General features: G+C 43.0%; 2 protein-coding genes across 18 annotated transcripts in view; both read right to left on the reverse strand.

The window, feature by feature from the left end:
* Window positions 1–5,282: 5,282 nt before the first annotated feature.
* Window positions 5,283–6,101, reverse strand: LOC6532486. The gene is made up of 3 exons (XM_002093196.4): window positions 5,833–6,101; window positions 5,486–5,773; window positions 5,283–5,420 (listed from the first exon to the last, which is right to left on the reverse strand). The coding sequence occupies exons 1-3, from the start codon at window positions 5,998–6,000 to the stop codon at window positions 5,397–5,399; spliced, it is 480 nt and encodes a 159-aa protein (XP_002093232.2). The 5' UTR covers window positions 6,001–6,101; the 3' UTR covers window positions 5,283–5,396.
* Window positions 6,102–7,580: 1,479 nt separating this feature from the next.
* The window catches only part of LOC6532491 (titin), a 128,327-nt gene continuing 115,447 nt past the window's right edge, over window positions 7,581–20,460 (reverse strand). For 14 of the 17 annotated variants that reach the window (XM_039374424.1, XM_039374423.1, XM_039374418.1 and 11 more), the window contains 11 exons: window positions 14,794–19,929; window positions 14,536–14,577; window positions 14,217–14,468; window positions 13,135–14,103; window positions 11,384–13,051; window positions 11,176–11,317; window positions 10,013–11,028; window positions 9,577–9,882; window positions 9,255–9,359; window positions 8,639–9,196; window positions 7,581–8,504 (listed from right to left, as the gene is read on the reverse strand). In XM_039374424.1, coding sequence (XP_039230358.1) covers window positions 8,314–8,504; window positions 8,639–9,196; window positions 9,255–9,359; window positions 9,577–9,882; window positions 10,013–11,028; window positions 11,176–11,317; window positions 11,384–13,051; window positions 13,135–14,103; window positions 14,217–14,468; window positions 14,536–14,577; window positions 14,794–19,929 — 10,385 coding nt within the window. In that variant the 3' untranslated portion in view covers window positions 7,581–8,313. Of the gene's footprint in view, window positions 8,505–8,638; window positions 9,197–9,254; window positions 9,360–9,426; window positions 9,448–9,576; window positions 9,883–10,012; window positions 11,029–11,175; window positions 11,318–11,383; window positions 13,052–13,134; window positions 14,104–14,216; window positions 14,469–14,535; window positions 14,578–14,793; window positions 19,930–20,460 lie in introns of all 17 variants that reach the window. The other 3 variants (XM_039374420.2, XM_039374432.1, XM_039374419.1) reach the window with 2 other exon arrangements.

Genomic DNA, 20,460 nt, shown 5'->3' on the forward strand with positions numbered 1-20,460 from the left:
TTGGAAAAATGAGACGGGATTCCCGTAAAGGAGGCGAGAAGTTCGACGGGATGCGAATGTATGTTATTTTGGCTACCCTCGCGGGCACCGAATGCGGCTGAGTAAACGTTGCACGCATGAGGAATCAAAAGCAAGCAGCGCCACCAGCGACGGACTTTGCCACCCACTCAGCTACTTGGCCACCCTCTTTGGCGCCCACTGCTCCCCTTTAGTGGTTGCTCCTTATGCTGCATGTTATTCTTATTCTCCATTCCCAACGACGACTCCTGCGGAGGAACTTCTGCCTGGCAAGTGCTCCAAACTGTAGCCACACGCTCATGAAGGGTGAGCTGCTGGTCCAGGGGAGCAATGTGGCACAAAGAATTGGTAAATTACAATAACTGGAGGACAGAGAGAAACACGAAAAGATGTAAAATCAAACGCTTAATCGAAGCTGGGGGCAAATTAAAAAGAAAAAATTGGCCAAACAATTAATTCAGACGCCAGATAGTTTAGGAAAAGGTGGGACATGAAAATAAACTACATTTCGAACAGAGTTTTGTGTCTGCACCAATTCTTTATTAAGAAATTGTAAAAAATATAAAAACCAAAAGCCGTATGGTTAAAGTCAACGAAGTATAAGGCACTGAACTTTTGTACCGAATTCATATAAATTTAACCGACAGCTTTGGGTAGTTATTGAATGGCCCCAGCAAATCGCATTTTATCGCTCTGAAAATTGGGAATTATCTCAAACTACCTTTTAGTTTTGAAAATCTCAAAAGAAACTTGCTGGATTCCCCAGCGGTTGATTGAAGTTTCTTATCTGGCGCTTTAAGCTCACTTGTCTAAACCTGTTCTGGAACACAAGTTGAAGTTTCCCTTAAATGCTCTCGACTCGCCTCAAACTTTCAACTCGAACTGGAACTTTTGGCCATAACAAGGACACGTAAGCTGCCGCAACACGCATTCACTTATTTTGCCATCAAAATGCTGGCACTTGAAATCAAATTTAAACATCTCCCACGACCCCACACATACATACACATCTATTTATCCCCTGTGGTGGTGTTGGCAAATGTGCGTAGTTTTTTCTCATCTTTTTTCTATATGTATATATATATACATTTTCTTTTTTTTTTTTGTACCATCCTGGCTTTTTTTTGAGGCGAGCGACACGTACTTCCGTTCATAAGCCAAAGGCAAACTAGGCGAGAAGCAAAATGGTGGCGAACTAAAATGGTAAAAAGAAAAGAAAGCAGTTGCGAGGGCAAAAAGTCCTCCGAACACTCTCATACTTTTAACAGTGTAACGAGATAATATTTTTCCAACATATTCGTGTGCGCCTAGGACAAGGCTAAATGATATTACCTGAAGTAACATCAGCCCAACTGACAGACAGGTTCTGCAGTCGGGGGCGTGGCACTGGGCGTGGCGAGGCGGGGCGGACTTGCACAACTAACGGAAACCGGATGTGCTCGGCTTGGCAGTTGTGAAGTGATGTTTAGACCAGGATGGCAATGCTCGCAGGCAACCAACCGCCACTACACCCATAAGTTTATACACACTCATACATATACATATATGTATATTGGTTCAACGCGATGTGCGAAGTCGGCCATAGGCATCATCGAGTGCCACGTTTTATGTCTTGCGAATGGAAACCCGAAGCAGACGCAGCGACTCCAGTCGAGTCACACGCTCCGATGTGACTGGCAATGATTGTGTGACTCTGACAGGCAGTGGTGTCAAAACCAAATGACTTTAGTAGACAAATAGTAAGGTATTTAAGCATGAATAACGCAAATCGGTGGAATCATATGTAGTAAGACTTAAGATATGGGAACGCGATTGCTTAAACATTCAAACACATTATCTTCTTAATAATAATAGCCCATGTTTCTTCTAATTTGGATGTTTTTTCTAAAACATTTAGTTTTAAAAATAACTATTATTCCGAAGATATATAAATTGTTTTCAAGAGATAAGCGACACGGTTAAGCATGCAAATAGGTTTATCAAATAAAGCACTGTTTTAACAATAAAGTGCTGATTTGTCAGCACTATTGCGCCTCTCTGTGTCTGATTGCGAGTAGAGTTGTTATGGCCCCACAGGCGCCGCTCTACTTGCTGTTTTTACTCCTGCCCCCGTCGAACTCGCCCACTAAATGTGACAGCATAAATCGCTGCCACTGGCACGGGAACTCGGAGGCTGCGAAGTCTGGATGGGGGATCTGAGGACAATAAAGCCATATTGGCAATTTAATGTGCTGCAAAACATTAGAACATTCGATTGGCACTAGGAGAACGACAACACGCATACGCAGCGTATGCCGAGACCGAGTAGTGCATTCTAAGCAGCTGAGCTGGGCACGTAAACAGAAACATTACCAGTGAACAGTGCACTTGTGCAGCTGGAAGGCAAAGCTGAGTTCAACGTTTACTTATCTTTGGCAATGCCCAACACGTATTCACATTAAGTCACCGCCGCCCACCGAAGACCACCTATTCACCCAATTCACTTCAGAAAGCAACTTCATTTTCAGCTGCTGCCTGCCAGATGGTAGCTGGCCAAGTTAAAAAAATTTAAGCATTTTTGGCTGGCTTGCCGTGATCTCAGTGCCAGGAGCAACATTTTCACAGGGGACACCCATTGTCGTTTGCATATTTTGTGTTGCAATTTTCGTAGCGAACTTGCAAATTTGACTTTATATATGCAAGGTGCAAATCTGTTTAGCGTCCCTCGTGTGCCGGCAGCTGCATCAAAATGCATTTATGCTAAGGCCAATGGAACTTACAGCGAAATTAAGTCACCGTGGCCTGAACATCTGACTGATGACGGAGTTGAAAGCGCGGAAAAATTACTGCGGAGTAAAAATGTATATATCAATGGCAGCTGATGCAGAAACTTTGCAGCATTTTCATGGAAAACTCTGCGTCTGTAAAATATAATATTTTACCCTACTCTGCGAAGTTTTCGTGAATTATGGGAATATTAAGCACTGAAAAGAAGGCCCAATGCCCATTAACCGAGAAAGGTTAAGTAAGTAAGGTTGGTCAAGATTGCGGATTTCGAATAGAGAAAATTTTATTGTTGTGCTTAAGTCATGTGCACATGCTTTCAATAACTTATTTGTTTATTAATTATTCTCCTATTATGGTAATGCGTTACTACCAATTATGTATTATTGGCATTTTAATGTGTTGACGATTTAATTTCTCTGCTTAAAAATCAGGAAAAAATTGCAACTAGTTTACGAGCAATCTACAAATATCCTATAGCTTTTATAAACATTAAATTATAGGTATCTTCAGTAGATGATTGATATTCAAAAGTGTTGCCCATCGTTATCCCTACTCACCAAAAAATATGCTCGTAAATGTCAAAACACTCTATAATGGGCTAATCAACCAAACTCCAGCCAACAACATAACAAAGTTGTTTGCGGATAAATGCAAATGTTTTTTCGGTTTTGGCCACAAACTGAACTTTTACGACGGCGTTACAGAGTCATAAAATATCCGCCATACTTTGGTATAGCACCTAGATTGGCGGATGTAAAACAAAAACGTTAAGCGCAGCACAAAAGTATGAAATCAAAATCACAAATTAATCTTAGGTTTTCAGCGTTTTGAGCCCTTAAGTCATAACATTTTGCCATTTGAGATTTGACAGACGGTTTTCTAATAAATTTAACACAGTTTGTGGTGTTAGCTAATAGCTGGAAAGTCAACGCTGGTAAAATGGTGTTGGCAGAGGACGCGGGGGAAAAAAGACCCATGCACCAATCGCATTACGTATACGCCACGTTGAGCGCTTTTTGGCAGAATGGCAATTGACTTTAATTACTTCGCCGCCCAAAAGTCATGCAGACATTTAGGTGAGTGTGTGTGTGTGTAATGTGTGCTTAGCACACGATGTCGTCAGATGTGTTAAGAAAGTACATATTCGGTGGTGGTCATGGGGTCACAGAGGAAGGAACTTTCATTAGTTTCAGGGTTGCCCGACTGCCATGGCGGAAGCCACTAAAAGTCTTCACTCGACAGCAGCTACTCTAACCTCCTCCACATGGGAAAACTGTTTGTAAAATTTAATTTTCAGCTCCCTTGATTTTTAAATGGCGGGAGAAACGAAAGAGAGTGCAATCAAATTTGCTGTTAATTTGTACAGAAATGTCTCTATTAAATTTTAAATTGGTGTTCTGGTAAATGTTATGAATTGGCTCAAAGTGTGGCCACCACGGGTTGTGAATGCATGTAAGGAAAAAAGCGGACGAGCTGAAAAAAATTGCCATGTTCTTGCTGCGGATGCTCTCAATGCAATGCATTCATTGGGAAGGAAGCGCCTGAATGGACGGGGTAAAGAGAAGCAGGTGCACAAAAAGAAGTTTTAATGGTATACCGATTTCAAATTGTATTTGGGACAGACTTAAGTTTCTCTTCAGACTCATAATAATAAAAAGGATTTTAAGCATGGAAAGGCTTCGAAGACATTTCTAGGATAATAAATACATTGAAAGTCGCTCTTTTCCCCAACCGGTTCCTTTCTGTGCAGGAAGGTGCTGGTGAATAAAACCAACTGCTGCTGTGGGATGCGTGTGCAATCTGGCAATAAATATTTTATATTTACAATATGCTGCTCTGCTGGGAGCCTGCAGCAAGTCGGGCATATTGATTCTCCTCGACTGTTCGCAAATAGTTGGGCGCAGGAAAGCTGAAATTGTATTGTTATTTAAATCGTTAAATACACCAGCTGAATTCATAATGGTCGTCTATATTCAGTTTGAATTTTAGTTCCGGTGAGAGTGGCATTCTTATGCGCACAGTAATTCCATACTGTTTATGGCATATTTCTTAAATGTTTGCACACTTTACTGAACGGAAATCGGTTGATCCTGATGCCACTGCAGGTCGTTCCGGAAGTTCTCCGTTTTTTATTTTATTTTATATCTTTTATGACGCTGCACTTTGTGGCATGTATGGGCCTGTCAACTTGTTCCTGGCTTTATTGCCAACAACTCCTTGGTCTGGGCAATTAAACATACATATATACAGCTGCTTCGTACTGACTATTTGGGGAATGGATCTGACCGTGCGCATCGTAAACGAGTAAGGATGTTTTTACAGGGCTAATGTCCAACCAAGCGACTCATGGGGGGCTAATGCAATGGCATAATAATCATGTACCGTAACTAACATTTTACGGCCTTCTTCGTAAATCTACCAGCATAGTTCAGTTTAGGAAATTAGTATTAATAAAAAAACCGTTTTATAAGATAACTTGTTACTATACCATTAATTTGTAAGTTGGTAAAAAGTACTGATAAGGTCATATATTGTTAATTTTTCAATAAGTATCTTATTTTATTTTCAAAAAAACACATTTACCAGTGCCAATAATCACCCGTGAACTTCTGCTACTTCCTTTTTCTCCTCGCTCCCTTTATGAAAACATTTAGGTATATGATAAGAACTTATGGTTTTGCTAATTTAAGAACACACTTACCACCTTCCGAAACATATTTTTCTGAGTTTTCGAGAGTTTTGACCACATTCTGGCTGCTCTTTGCAGCCTTTTCTTAACGTCTAGGTTGGCGTTTCTTCTATGGTACTCACGCAAAAATCCTATGAAGGCGGCACTCATGACATGATTCGAAAGATTTGGCTTGGCCTTGGACATGGCTCTTTTCCTGGCATGGTAACGCCAACCGGACACTGCTTTCTTCTGCTTGTTATTAGTTTTTTTTCTGGCGGCAGGCAATATTTTTTTTGCGGGGATTTCTCTAGGCTTTAACTGCTCAACCGGCTCTAAATAAATACAGTGGTCTAAAAGTACAATTGAATCATACTCACTTCAAAATACTTCTTTTGATGGGGCATAAGCTTTCCCCAGGCATTTTCTCCTGACCTTTTCACCTCGTCTTCGTCTAGATCGGCATGGTACTTCTTGTAACTCTTTATGAACCTCTTCATGGCCTTGCACTCCACTTCAGAAAAGGGCTTAACTTTCGTTGCTCCCATGACGTTGATTAACTGCACTTTTAATATATGAAACCATAACAATTTTGGTACAAAAGTTTAACACACTCCTAAAAATGTCCTTACATATATTATATATAATTTTAAACATAAATTTCGTTCTTATTTTTTTAAAAATTTATTATTGATGTTCATCCGAATACTAATAGTACAATCGAAGCCTGCTCAATTTCCGAAACTGCATGAGTCGTATAACAAACTCTATTTCTTTAGGCAGGCTTCAGGCACACAAGTTGATAATTAAATTTATTTGCAAAACAAAAGTCTTTGTTGTTCTTCTCGAGTCATCCTTATTATTTTGGGAAGTAATTAAGCAAACTTTCTACTGTCTTTTCTTACGTCTTTATTTTGTGTTTTTATACCTAGGCCATCACGTTTGACGAGCCTTGACATGGCCAACGAGAAAAGGAAGAAAAACTTGAGGCGGTGGTGGTGAGATAGGAAAAGAAAAAACAGAATGGGCCTCAATTTTCTACGTGCACACCATAAAGTTGATGTGTAATTTGCTTTTATATGCATTCAACAGAACTTGCCAAATTCTATTACAAGTTTACAATTGTGTTACTACGGCAGAGAGCTTTCCGACTCTTCTTCACCTTAATAAACCATAACTAATGGGGTCGCACAAGCAGAAGTATCCGTTTGTGTGTGGAAAATGTTGCAAAGCATTCGCCTTTAAAGCGTCAAAAGCAGCTTACCAGCTTTCAATTTCGCACAATAACAACGGCAGGAAAATTGAGTGAAGGACGGACCGGCCCCACAGAGATGAAAAAAGGAAACAAGTAAATGAAATTTCCGTTTTGTACTGTTCCTCCTTAGCTTCCTTCTCGATCGTTTAGTGTATCAATAACTGAATAACAGGCTAAAGAGACTATGCGCTGCGAGTGTTTGGCTGCTTTGTTTGCTTCTGCAATTTGATGTGCCGGAAATATGCTTTAGCTTTATGGGCCTCTCCGCATTTGAAAGACAGTCCCCTCACAGACATATCTGGCCAAAAAGTTGGCTCAAATTACTGCGTCTAGCCGCACAGAGAGTTACATCTCAGCTCCTCCGTGAAGATAATATCTTTTGATTAGTGGGAACCGCAAAAACTTTAATTAAATTTGCACACAATTCTCTGCTGGAAAGTTTATGCAGCATTTGTGCCATGTCACCAGATAAGTTTCCACCGCCTGGACACACGCATGTGGACCGGGGAGTTTTAGCTTTTGTTTTTCCAGTCCAGACCAGCGCTTTAAGTTTTTCAATTCGAAAATAAACGAAAGGAGAAAAGTTTTCCACAAATTTATGCGGTGGGAGGCAAGTCTAATGAATTAATTAGTAGAATTCGGATGAAGTGAAACCAGAAACCACATGAAGTCGTAATTCATTCAAAATTCGTCGATTAATTTATTTTGTTTACTTAAGATTCTTGGGTTGATTTAATTTGACTTGATGTCTGAAAATCGTAAATTGTTTGGTCACTTCAAGCATTTATTATTCCAATACCCTTGTTCAATTACTGCCGTGCATATGTAGCCCGTATAATCCCCACAGGGCTGTAGCTCACTAAAAATGGTTTGTTATATTTTATACAATTTATTTATTTAGCTCTGGTAACTTTAAGGACACACGAGTATATTCCCTCTCATATTCCTATGCCATAAATTTAAACCAAGGCGAGTCCAGGACAAAGGCAACGGCAGCCAGCGACTCGCAACACACTCCCCAGAAATAACTCATATCGAATTGCACCATTTGTTGTTTTGTCTCCCGAGAGGATATTGAGTTACACTGGCTGGGATGGAGATGCCATTGGGTGTTTGGAGGGTTGTGGCTCGTTGGCTCCCGTTGCCCGATGCCGATGGATTGGCGCTTGGTGGCATTTTTATTCAGTTTAATGTTTTGTTGCTTCGTTTGACGCTTTCGATTTTGATAGATTTATCACAGCTTACAAAAATAAGGCACAAGTAAAACAATATATAACCAAAAATGAACGCTATGCAAATGAAAAATCTAAAATTATTTCCGTTAATTGAATGGCGTAATGGCCATCCAAAAACATTGAGCCACGCCCACGCACCCGAGCATTAAGTTTATTCTTCGCTCGCACTCTTTGATCGGGGGTCGTGGGCATCGCTATCAATGGGATGCCACATTACATTACACCATCCTCACATTTCGTCATCTCTACTAAAGTACAAAAAGCTAGAAAATCAAGGGGGTTCTCCCCATTGCGTTGTTGTTATATAAAATACAAATGAAATACGCTTAACCTACGACTAAAGTGTTTCTTATTTCGTTGTCGTTCATCGACTATTTGGAGCTCTTCTTCTTTTTGCTCTTGGGCAAGTCCGCCCACAGCCGGAAGAAGTACTCATCGCGTTGAAGCAGCCTGCCGCGGGCATACGAATGGATATCCGCATCCATGTGGTGGTCACGCAGCCACGAGGAGGTGTTACACGAACTCATCTCCGTGCGTGGCTCGTCCGGCAGGATCTCATGACCTGGTTTTGAAAAGATTACATTGTATATAAGTCAGGGTCACTAATGTATAAATATGTTACTCCTATATAACCTCTAACCTTAGCTAAGCTATAAGTAAGTGTGAACCTATGTATATTCGACCGTTGCCACTTACCAGCAGTCATAGCCTTGTAGGGCTCCTCCGATTCCAGAGGTTCACTTAGACCAATCTCGTTCTTCGCGAATATGCGAATCATGTACTCGTGATTCTCCTGCAGGTCTCTGATCTGGAACTTCTGCACGCCAGCTGGCACACGACCCACCTCGATCCACATGGTCTTCTTCATGTCCCGTATAGCAATGTGGTAGCCGAGCAGAGGCGCACCTCCATCTGACTCGGGTAAACCCCATTCGAATATGTGGGCATTGGCGGCGAGAACGCGCGCCTCCAGTGGACCGGTGGGTGGTGAGGGTACGGCTTTAAGGAAAACAAACTCAGTAGGGGATATACGATTGGTAACTAGCAATATGAACTTACTAGCATGTGTCTTGAGCGATATGCTCTCGGTGACGGCTGGTGCACCTAATCCAACCTCATTCTCCGCTGACACACGGAACCAGTACTCGCACTTCTCCTTCAGGTTGTCAATCGTGTAGTGCAGCTGGTGAGCATCCAGTGTAATGACCTTCGTCCAGTTTGTAGATGTTGAGGAACGTTTTTCCACGCAATAGCCTGTTGAAAAAGTTATGGGTGAGGTGATGTCGTGGATACTTTCTTTAAGCTATGTTACCCGTGATCTCTGATCCACCGTTACGGGCTGGCACCTCCCAATCCAATGTGACACTTCGACTCGTGACATCTGGGGCCCTCAAGTTCTGAGGGGGCGATGGCGGCGCTAGAATTTAGCAAATCAAAAACCATTAGTATCCTAACAGCGTAAACTATTTAGGCCCCTTACGTACCTAAGGCTTCATTATCGTTAGCTGTTGTCGTTTTGGGGTTAGAATTGCGCATGTTCAAGCATTAGTGGCGTTTAAAAGAAAGCAATTTGCGAAAGCAATTTGCGAAAGCAATAAGCAAATGTGATAATACGAAAACCTGTTAAGACTTACTGATTTTGCGGCCCATGACAATCTTCTCCGTGGTCTCAAACGCCTCGCTGGTGCCAACCTCGTTTCTCGCATATATGCGGAACAGGTACCCCTTGTTTCTGACCACCTTCTGTACGTGGATATTGGTCACTGTGCCCAGGGTTACGCCCACCGATCGATAGGTGGTTTCAGTCTCTTCCCTTATTTCCACAATGTACTCTATGATCTTTGAACCGCCGTCTGTTTCCGATGGCTCCCAAGCCAAATTGAAGGACGTGTCGTTCATACCCGACACTGTGGTAGGTCCACGAGGAGGCGATGGTTTTTCTGTTCATTTATAATAGTTTAATTTAATAAAGAAAATGTGTTTATTAATTTTTGATTTTAATTTATTGATTTTTTATCGGGTTCCTAGTGAAAACCGTAAATGATATCCATTCCCGATTAAAAAACTCACCGAATTTTTTGGTTATAGTCACTGGATCACTTTCCGTTGGCTCAGACTCGCCAATAGGATTAGCGGCCACCACACGGAACATGTATTGCGCGTTCATCGAAAGTTTTTGAACAGCATACGATTTGATGTCTTTGTTAAAGTCGGATACCTTCATCCAAACATTGTTTTGAACGTCGCACTTCTCCAGCGTATACTTCTCAATCTCCAGACCTCCATCATCGACAGGTGGTGTCCATTCCAGGACAATGGAGTCTTTTTTAATGTCCTTGATCTCCAGAGATTGGGGTCTGCTGGGTTTGTCGATCACCTGAACAGTGCACTCTACGTACGTAGTGCCCGACTCATTGGTGGCCGTCACCTTGTACTTGCCGGATTGCTCGCGAGTCACCTTCTTAACCGTGTAGGTGGAAGTAGTCTCCGTGGTCTCAATGGTTACCGACTTGGTGGTCTTCTGCTCGATCGTCTCTTTGTGCCACGTCACAGTGGGCTGTGGATAGCCGCGGACCGTCGCTGGAATGGTGAGAGTGCTGCCTGTGCGCAGCTTCTGCGTCAAGTACTTGTCCTCCACCTCGAGAACCGGTTTCTCCTGCAGTTTCAGGCGACACGAGGTCTCCGCGGAGCCCTTCTCATTGGTCGCCACGCACGTGTATGTGGCTTCAGTCTCAATGGTTGTCTTTTCAATGGTGTACTTGGCCACGCGATTTTCGTAGCGTATGCTGCTCGATTCGAACACCTGACCGTTCTTCTTCCACGTCACCTTTGGCTCTGGAATGCCGCCAAACACACAGGACAGTGTCACCTCCTTTTCCAGCTCGCTAACCACATCCTGTAGTGGTTCTTGCACGCTGGGCGCCTTGGTCTCAACCTTGGGCACCAGTCGGATAGGCGGCGAAAGCGGCGATGGTGGCGATGGCCCCACTTCGTTCACAGCAATCGAACGGAACACGTATTCCGTGTCGATCTTTAGCTTGCTTATGGTGTAGGTGGTGTCCTTGATCTTTCTAATTTCAGTCCATCTTTAAATAAAAAAGAATACAATTAAATGACTTTCTCACTGTAATGTAATGTAATTCAATACAGGAATGTCTATTCAAAACACTTTTGAACTAACATGGAGTTTTTATCTTTAACAATAGATAGCTATTTGTTATTTGATTACTTACTTTTCTTCCTTAACATCGTGATACTCTAAAATGTACTCAATAACCTCCGACTTGCCATCATCCTCTGGCGCCTTCCAGTAGAGCGTAATAGAGTCATGCATTATCTCGAGGGGTTGAGGTGTACCAGGCGCAGTTGGCTTGCCTAAGTATTTGATTGGGGTATTCAGTTCCGAAGCAATTAACTTTAAATATAAGCTGGGCTACTTACGCATAATGACCAAATGGAGGCTGGCCTCTGCCTCGCCCACCGGGTTGACAAGCTTGACGGTGTATTCGCCCTCGTCATCGTCAACAACCTTTTTAATGGTTAGCGTGGCTGACTGCTCATCGATGGTCGGGATTGTCCTCTTTGACTTGGGTATGACAACCTTGCGCGTGGTCCAGCAGGCCTCAGGCGTTGGCACGCCTGTGTACTTGACAGAGAAGGTCACGTCGTCGTTCTCCTTAACCTTGATGGTTTGATCCTTGTCAGAGGTAATGACGGGTGGCAGTTTGAGCTCCTCGACGCACAGCTTAGTGCTGCTTGTGACGTTCTCTGCAACGCAGCTGATCTCTCCGGCATCTTCGTCGCTGGCATCGTGGATGACCAGTCGTCGGACAGTGCCCTCAACGAATACCTCGTGCTTCTGGTTGGGCTTGATTGGCTTGCTCTTCTTGCACCAGGTGACCTCGACATCGGGCTGCGACAGCTGCACCGTGAACTCGGCATCCGTTGTCTTGGTGGCCAGCGTAATATCTGGCAGGCGGATGACAAAGTCTACGAGGGGCTCCTCTACTGTCAAATTTGCCTTTGATGACTGATCGCCCACCTGAACGGAGTATTCACCCACATCTTCGGGCTTGGCCTTGACAATGCGCAGGGATTGTTTCTTGCCATCGATGGCCAATTGAATGCGCTCATTAAACACAATTTCCTTTCCGTTCTTGAACCATTTGACAAGGGCATCGCCCTTGCTAAGTTCGACTTCGAAAATAGCATTCTCGCCCTTGGTCACTGCAACGTCATTCAGTGGCTTCACAATTTCAGGTGGTAGCTCGATTACAATCAGCTCACAGCTACACTCCTGTCCCTCGATCTTGCATGTGTACTGACCCTCGTCGTGGATGGTGGCATCGCGGATAACCAGGCGACGAGCCTTTCCATCCTTGATAAACTCGACGTTCTTGTTTTCTGGAGTGATCTTCTCGCCGTCCTTGTACCAAGTGACTTCGGTCGCCTCGGTAGTAAGCTCCACATCCAAAATGGCGGTATCCTTTTCGGTTACCTCGTAATCCTCGAGAACCTTGATAAAGTCCGGCTTACGTTGCAGCACCTCGACAGTCGATTGAGTTTCTTGCTTCTTAACCTTGCACGTATAGGTTCCAGAGTCACGTAGATTCGTGTTTCTGATTACCAACTTGTGAGTCTTGCCATCCTCAACCACGACGCGATGATCCATTCCACTGAGTTCCTTGCCGTTGAAGAACCACTTGGTGGTGACTACGTGGGAGGTCTCACACTCCAGGGTAAGAGATTGTACCTCTTCAATGGTGATGGTCTTCTTAAGCTTCTTTGTAAACGTCACTTCATCAACCTCAACAATCACACGGGCACCGTGTGAAGTTTTGCCAATAGGATTACTTGCAATACATTTGTAGTCACCAGAATCGGTTTCTGGGTTGGCATCCTTGATGATAAGCTCGATGTTCTCGCCATCGTAAACCTGCTGGATGCGGTCGCTGGGGAACAATGGCGTGTTGTTAAACAGCCATTGAACCTCAGGCACCGGGTTACCGGAAACCTTGGCTGGCAAGTGAATTTCGCCCTTTTGCGGAACATTCTGCTCCTCAAAGCGTTCTACAAAAAGTGGTGGCTCAGCATTACCGCCAGCAAGGTCTAAATTAAGAAATTACAGTAAATAGTTAGTTCTTATTTTAACATCATTAGTCCTACACCTAAACATGAAACAATGAACTTACCTTCAATTGTTAAATTAGCAGTGGTCTCCACGCTACCCAAGGGGTTCACAGCCTTTACCGTGTATTCACCCTTCTCAGACTTTTGTGGTGTAATTAATGTTAGGGTATGCAAATCCTTGTCGGACTTGGCGTTCTTAACAGGCTTGCCATCCTTATACCAGGTTACCTTTGGCGGTGGATTACCTACAATTTGGGTAGAAAGTACGACACTCTCGCCTTCGCGTATAACCATGTTGCGCAAGGGTTCCAGGATTTGTGGAGCCTCCTTTTCGGTGGTGCGCACCTTGAGGGTGATTGGCAGACGAGCCTCGCCCTCGCGATTGGTTGCAATAACCTCGTAGGTACCTTCCTGCGATTTCTTAACCTTTGAGATGTGCACCACACTGCAGTACATGTGCATGTCGGATTCGGTAACGATGCGAATGTTTTTAATCTCTTCCTCATCAATGTCTTCGCCGTTGAAGGTCCAGACAATATCGGGTTCAGGCACGGCCACCAGTCGGCACTCAAGAATCACATTTGTATTCTCGTCCACATATTGAGCCTTGGGTTTCTTGGAGAAAGTTGGTGGAATGCCCTCCAATATGTCGGCTAGCGAGGATTCACGAGACATGCTGCGACGTGAAAGAGCTGTGGCATCAGAGCCGTGATCAGATAGTGGACTTTCAACAATCAGTTCCGTTGTGCTGGATGTGAAACCAGCAGCATTCTTTGCCACAACTGTGAATTGGCCGGCATCCTCGGGGAACACCTCGCGAATGATCAAGGTTGCAACATTGTCATCATCATAGAACATTTGGAAGTCTTGAGAGGGTTTGATAATAGCAGTTTCGCGGAACCAGGCAATCTGGGGTCGTGGATTGCCCTCCACCTTACACTCGAATTGCACCGTGTAGCCGTCAGGAGTGTGAATCGGTTGCAGCTTTTCAATAAATCTTGGGGCAATGGGCTTGTCTTCTGGTCCAGGACCTTAACAATTGACAATCACAACAAAACACAAAATAATTTGTTAATAGACCAAACGCGGACAGTGACAAATAATTTGGTTGACAAATAAGCCTTTCGTATGGGCAATAACTTACGTTCAAATACAGGCAGCTTATCGATTTTCTCGTGCAGTTTATTTTGCACATACTGCGCGTATTCCTCGGGTTCCATCAGATATTGAGCTGGAACCCAGCCTTCCTCTTCCGTAATGCTTTTCTTCACGTACCACCACTCTGAGCTGTGACGGCCAACGACCGTAACCTTCTCACCCTCGACTAGGTTTATAGCCTCGTTGTTGTCGGCAATATAGTTGCAGATCGAGTACATAACATTGAGATTCTCGGATTCTAAATTACAAATAAAAAGAGAAATTCTTTATATTCCATTGAACAGTTAAAATCTGGGATTACAAACCTTCAACATTCATTTCTCTGGTAATATTAAGCGAAGCTCCATCTGTGCAAAAAAGTTGACATTATTATCTTATCTGAACTTTATTTAAATTATTTTTAGGTTGTGAACAATGAATTGTTATAGCGTTAGCAACCAACATTTGAATTGGGTATTTTTACCTTGCCACTCTGATATCATATAAGCTGATATTTATTTATATAAAAGTAAGCATTTGATGTTTATAAAATTTACCGTAACTGGTCACAAAAGCCGACTTACCTTCATTGAAAAGTTGTTGCACAACCTTACGCTTCTTCTTAAAGGTAAGAGAATCCTCGTCGTATGTGATCGAATCGCGTTTGGGATGACGAATGCCAATTAGGAATTGTTCTTCCTCTTCATCTTGAACAGAATAGGCTGGTTTCGAGTGCTTCTTTGGCTTAAGCTTGAAATCCACCTCGTCTGGTGGCAATTCCTCAACAAAGTATTCTTCTGGCTCCTCGACTTCATCGATGGTATCCTCATCGTCTCGAATTTCTTCGATAATGGGTTCTTCACCATCGTCAAAGTCCTGAATGATCTTAATTTTGGCTTCATCGGCTGCTTCGGAGAAGGTCTTCTTAATAGGCTTCTTTAACTTCACCTTTCCAGACATGGAAATTTCCTCCTCGGCATATGAGTCCAGGGCAATGTTGAACTCTTGATCGACATCTTCCTTGGTCTTGGTACTTCTCGCACGGAATGTGACGTTTTCAACGTCCGCGTATTCGGGAATGTCTACTTGCTTTCGACGCTTAAGTTTCTTCACTGTGTAGGCCTCTTCATCTTCTTCTGTGATTTGCAAAGGCTTTGGCTTTCTTTGCTGGCTGACGACAAACTCTTCGATATCGTCGCCCTCTTCGTATTCTTCTTCCTGACGCTTGATAGAAAGTTCAGCTGCAGCTTCATCCAGAGTAGTGGGTTTGACTGGTCGTTTTTTGAGAACTGTGGCAGCCTCTTCCACACCCTCATTAATGGTATGGGGCTTTTTAAAGGAGAGACTGAACTCTGTTTCTTCGAGATCCTCAACCGTCGGCTCGAAAGTCTTCTTTGGCTTCTTGCGAATGATGACTGCTTCTTCAACGATCTCTTCTTCTTCAATTTCCACAGGTCTTTCTTCGACCACAGTTTTCTGTAGCTTAAGCTCATCCGCAGCCTCTTCCACCGGTTTCTGCGGCTTCTTCTTTTTCTTGAGCTGTACAGTTTGGTCAGAAGTTTCCTCTGCAATCTTATTTTCCTTTGGCAGCTTAACATCAACGGAATATTCTTCCTCTTTAACCTCCTTTTCAGCCTTTGGCTTAAGAGTAACTTCAGCCACAACTTCTTCAGCATCTACTGGTTTCGGTTTCTTTAGTTTCACAACCGCAGCATCTACAATGTCCTCTGGCTCCGGCTTTACTGGCTTCTTTGTGATCTGGATTTCTTCTATCACTTCTTCTTCCACAATCGGTTCTGGAATAACCTCTTCTTCAACCTTGACCGTAAGCTCTTCGGCTACTGCTTCTTCGACATTTTTCTTTGGCTTTTTCTTTACTATCTTCGCTTCTTCCTGAACTTCTTCCGTCTTTGCCTTTGGTTTTAGAGTTACTTCAGCTTCTGGCTCTTCAACCACTGGAGCCTTCTGTTTCTTTTTCGGTAAGGTAACTTCCTTTTCTTCTACAGCTTCTGGTTTACTTTCCTTAACTTCAATTTCATACTCTGTAGGTTTTTCTTCCACGATCTCTTCGATTTCCTCGATAATTTCTTGAACCTCCGGTTCAGCGGGAACTTCTTCAGTGATAGTTACTTTAAGCTCTGCTGCGGCCTCTTCTTCCTTTACTGGTTTCTTAGTCTTCTTCGTTATCTTAGCCTCTTCAGTAACTTCTTGTACAGGCGTCTTTGGCTTAACCAAAAACTCGGCTTCGGGTTCTTCGACTACTTCTGGTACTGGCGCCTTTTTCTTTTTCTGGATCGTGACTTGTTCCTCGGGCAGCTCTTCCACAGTCGGTTCCTTTTCGGAATCCCTTGTGACGAAAGTGAAATCCGTAGGTTGTTCTTCAAGAGCCTTTGGTTCCTCGACAATTTCAATTTCTTCAATTTCTTGGACAAGTTCTTGTGGTGGTGTTTCTTCTTCAATTATTGTTATCTTAAGATCAGCGGCCTCATCCTCAGTAGGTTGTTCTGGAATAACAGAAATACTAGACGTAGCTTCCACTTCATCGACAGGCCTTGGAGCAGAGACAGTAACTTCCGCCTCGGGTTCCTCCTTAATTTCTGGCTTAGGTTTCTTTTTGCGAATAACCTTGACCTCCTCTTCAATGACTTCCTCTACCAATTCTCTAGGTGTTTCCTCAATGACTCTAACCTTGTGTTCCTCGAAAACTTCTGGTTTCGGTTCTTCCTCAACTGGCTCTGTTACCGCTGGCTCTTCCTCGACAATTACATCTGCAGGTTTTTCCGGCTCCGTCTCTTTGATGCCAATTTTGTATGTCTTCTCTTCAACAGCCGGAGCTGCCTTCTTAATTTCAGTAATCACCTCTTCATCCGAGACCTCTTCCACTATGGGAATTTCCTGTGGAAGTTCCTCAGTGATTTGAATCTTAAGCTCCTCAGCTTCCACATCCTTTACCTTCTTCTTCGGCTTCTTGGTCTTTATATGAGCGTCCTCAGTAACAACTTCAGTGGGCTTGCTCTCCTTGAAAACGATTTCAGTGGCAGGTTCGTCGGCGAAAGTAACAGAAGGTTTGCGTTTTTTAACTGTAAACTGTTCCACACTTGCCTCTTCGGGCTTAGTTTCTGTTTCAGAAACGCGAATTCTGTAGTCTTTAGGCTTTTCTTCCACAGTAACTTCCTCCTCTACAATCTTACTCTCAGGAGCTTCAGTCAACACTTCTTCGGGAACAGAGGCTTCACTTTCGACAACCTTGATTTCTAATTGAGCTTCCTCTTCGTTCTTTTTCGGTTTTTTTGTCTTTTTCTGTTTGATTGCAGTTTCCACAGTCGTTTCTTCTACGACCTTGGGTTCGGTCATTACAAACTCGGCCTCGACTGCTTCAGGTTCCTTGGGTTTTTTCTTTAATACAACCTCTACAGGGGTTTCATCCTCGGGCATATCGTCCACTGCGATTACCTTATCCGCATCAGTTTCCTTCAAAGTGAATTCGTAGGAATCGAATTTCTCGGCAACCTTTTTCTCTACAACCTTCGGTGTTTCTTCAGGAGTTTCTTCAACCACTTCTATTGGCTTTTCCTCAATAGATTGGGTTTCAGAAATTTTGAACTCGTATGATTTCGGTTTCTTTGACTTCTTCTTTTCTTCCTGCCTTTCAACCTCCTCGACCGTGTCCTCAACTAGTTGCTTCTTTTCTTCTTCCTCAACCACGACAATTTTATCCTCTTTGACTTCCTTAACAGGCTTTGCTTTGACCTTTTCCTTGACTGCGATTTGCACATTATCGGGCTCTTCTGGTAAAGTTTCAGTTATTTTAACTTCAACTTCATACTGTTCTGGCTTCGGTTCGGGTTGCTCAATTGGCAAAGAGATTTCAGCTGAAACTACCTCCGGTTGTACAGATTCTTCTTTTGGCTCTTTTAAGGTGACCTCAAACTCTTCAGGTTGCTGTGGTTTTGGTTTCTTCTTGCGCGTCACGACCTTTTCTTCAATTACCTCCTCGGTAGTTTCTTGACGCTCATCAAAATCAATGACTTTGACTTGATGTTCCTTGGGTGCATCCTCTGGCTCCAAGACAGTAGTTGTTATCTTGTACTCCACAGGTATTTCCTCGGGTACTTCTTCTGGCTTTGGCTCTTCTTCCAAAACTACTACTTCGGACACAGGTGTTTCCTTGGGTTTCTTCTCTTTCACCTTAACTTCTTTTGGCTTTTCGGTTTCAGCGGGTTTTTCAACTACAGTTTCCGACTCTTTCACCGATACCTCAAATTGTTCGGGTTCTTGCGTGGCAATCTCCTCCTCCTTTGGCTGAACCTTTTTGGCCTTAGATTTCTTTGGTTTCTTTTCGTCATCGACGGTCTTATCTTTGGTTTCTTTGGAAAGGGGTTCCTCTGCCTTGGGTTTCACAACCGCTTGATCGCTGGGTTCTTCAGACTTGGGAGCCTGAGGTACAGGCCGTAGCTTAATTTCAGAGTCAGTCTCTTCTGGAGCGTCTCTCTCGGGCTTACGGAACTTTACATCCTGTTCGGGTATTACCTCTTCCTCCTTTGGAACCCCAGCAACAATCTCCGATATAATGGTTTCCGGCTCTGGCTTAGACTTATCTTTAGGCTTGTACTTAGTCTTAGACGGCTTCTTGACTTTCTCCGGCATCTCTGGATGTTCGATTGGCTCAAGTTCATCGGGTACGTACTCAGGACGGTCAAATTCAGATGGTTCAAATGGCTCCACAACGAATTCCCCTTCCTTGGGCTTCCTGGTTTGTTCCTCAACAATATCAACCTTTTTAGGTTTCTGTTTAAGTTCCACTTCTTCCTCAACTTCCTGCGGCTTTTGCGGAATGTTTTTGAGAGTAACATTTTCGGGCGCGTTTTCCTCCATTGGCTTTTTCTTACCCTTGCCCAGCTTAAGCTTTACATCCTCTTGTTTTTCCTCTGGTCTTGGTACCTTTTCAGGTTTCTTATAAGGGGTCTTTTCCTCTGGTTCTTCCTCGCTACTTATGTATTTCTCGTACTTTTCGAGCTCGACCTTTTCTAAATCATCCTTGATTTTCTTAATTTTCTTAGTCTTATGCGGCTTGAACTTTAGAACTTCTTCAGCCTCTTCGATGTTACGAGACAGTTCTCCATTGTCCTTAATGGCCCCAATATCAGTGGTTTTCGGAATTAGGGGAGCTGGAGGGTATTCAACCCAGACCATACGGGCCTTAAGTCTGAACTTCGGAAGTTGAACAGTCAGTTCCTCGGCAGGTTTCTCCTTACGTTTACTTGGTTTAAGCTTCACCGTTTTCGGAACATCAGTGGCATCGAGAATTGTCACCTTTGTTGGCTTCTGCTCTTTGCGCTCAATTTTTATTGGTTCAAGAGCGGCGAATTCCGGTTTGAGTTTCTTGGGAACATCAAATTCAATTTTCTCGTATTTCTCCAGTTCAGTCTTCTCTATTTCCTGCTCCAGCATCTTTTTGATGAGTTCGTCATGGTCATCGGTTTTCTTTTTAACTACCTTCTTCTTTTTAGACTTAGGTTTCGTGACGTCCTCCACAGTTTCTTCTATAGCTGGCTGCGGTTCCTCCTCTTCAACCTCTTCCACAATGGGCTGTGATTCTTCCACCTCGGCGACTTCATCGATAACTCTAACCTCCAAAATCTTTTCTGGCTGGTCTTCCTCGACAGGCTCTTCGTGAATGATGCTAATTTGATAGTCTTTTTGAACCTCTGGTAGTTCACCTGTTATAAAAAATGCATCAAGATTTTAATAAATGAAGACTAAATTGGTACATAAACCCGGGAACCACGCATTGCTTTTGCTAAGCAAGCCTTTCGGTGAACTGGACAAAATACATAATTTGAGGCATAATATTTACATGGACAGCAGTTGAAGGAAAACATTTAAAAGGTGAACCAAATTAAACAATTAGATTTTTAAGGAAACTGTTAAAGACAAACATGATTTATATGTGGAAATGTGGTTAGTGGGTTTTAGTGCGAAACCATAAAACCATAAATGTCAGAAACTAATGTAAATTTTGCTCTTTTGCTTATACATATTTTGTTATTAAGTTAACCGCGTGAAAACTGGAATGGTAACGAAAATTATAATTATGTTAAGTACAACATTTTTTAATTACATAAGGGCTTAGAACATTAAACATGCATAAGATATTATTACAGAGTGACTGTTTCTTGGGAATGGTTAACTGGAAGAGATTAGGACCGCAATTAAAATGACTCAAATTAAGAGATCTGAAATTCAACAGC

This window comes from Drosophila yakuba, chromosome 3L, assembly GCF_016746365.2.
Source record: "Drosophila yakuba strain Tai18E2 chromosome 3L, Prin_Dyak_Tai18E2_2.1, whole genome shotgun sequence".
Lineage (NCBI taxonomy): Eukaryota > Metazoa > Arthropoda > Insecta > Diptera > Drosophilidae > Drosophila > Drosophila yakuba.

Excerpts from the sequence above, each read along its gene's own strand:
- LOC6532486 (XM_002093196.4), bottom strand. The coding sequence starts at position 6,000 with ATGGGAGCAACGAAAGTTAAGCCCTTTTCTGAAGTGGAGTGCAAGGCC. Across the intron at positions 5,774-5,832 it reads ATCAAAAGAAGTATTTTGAA|TTAAAGCCTAGAGAAATCCC; the intron begins GTGAGTATGATT and ends CCGGTTGAGCAG. Across the intron at positions 5,421-5,485 it reads AAAATATGTTTCGGAAGGTG|GGAGCGAGGAGAAAAAGGAA; the intron begins GTAAGTGTGTTC and ends GTTTTCATAAAG.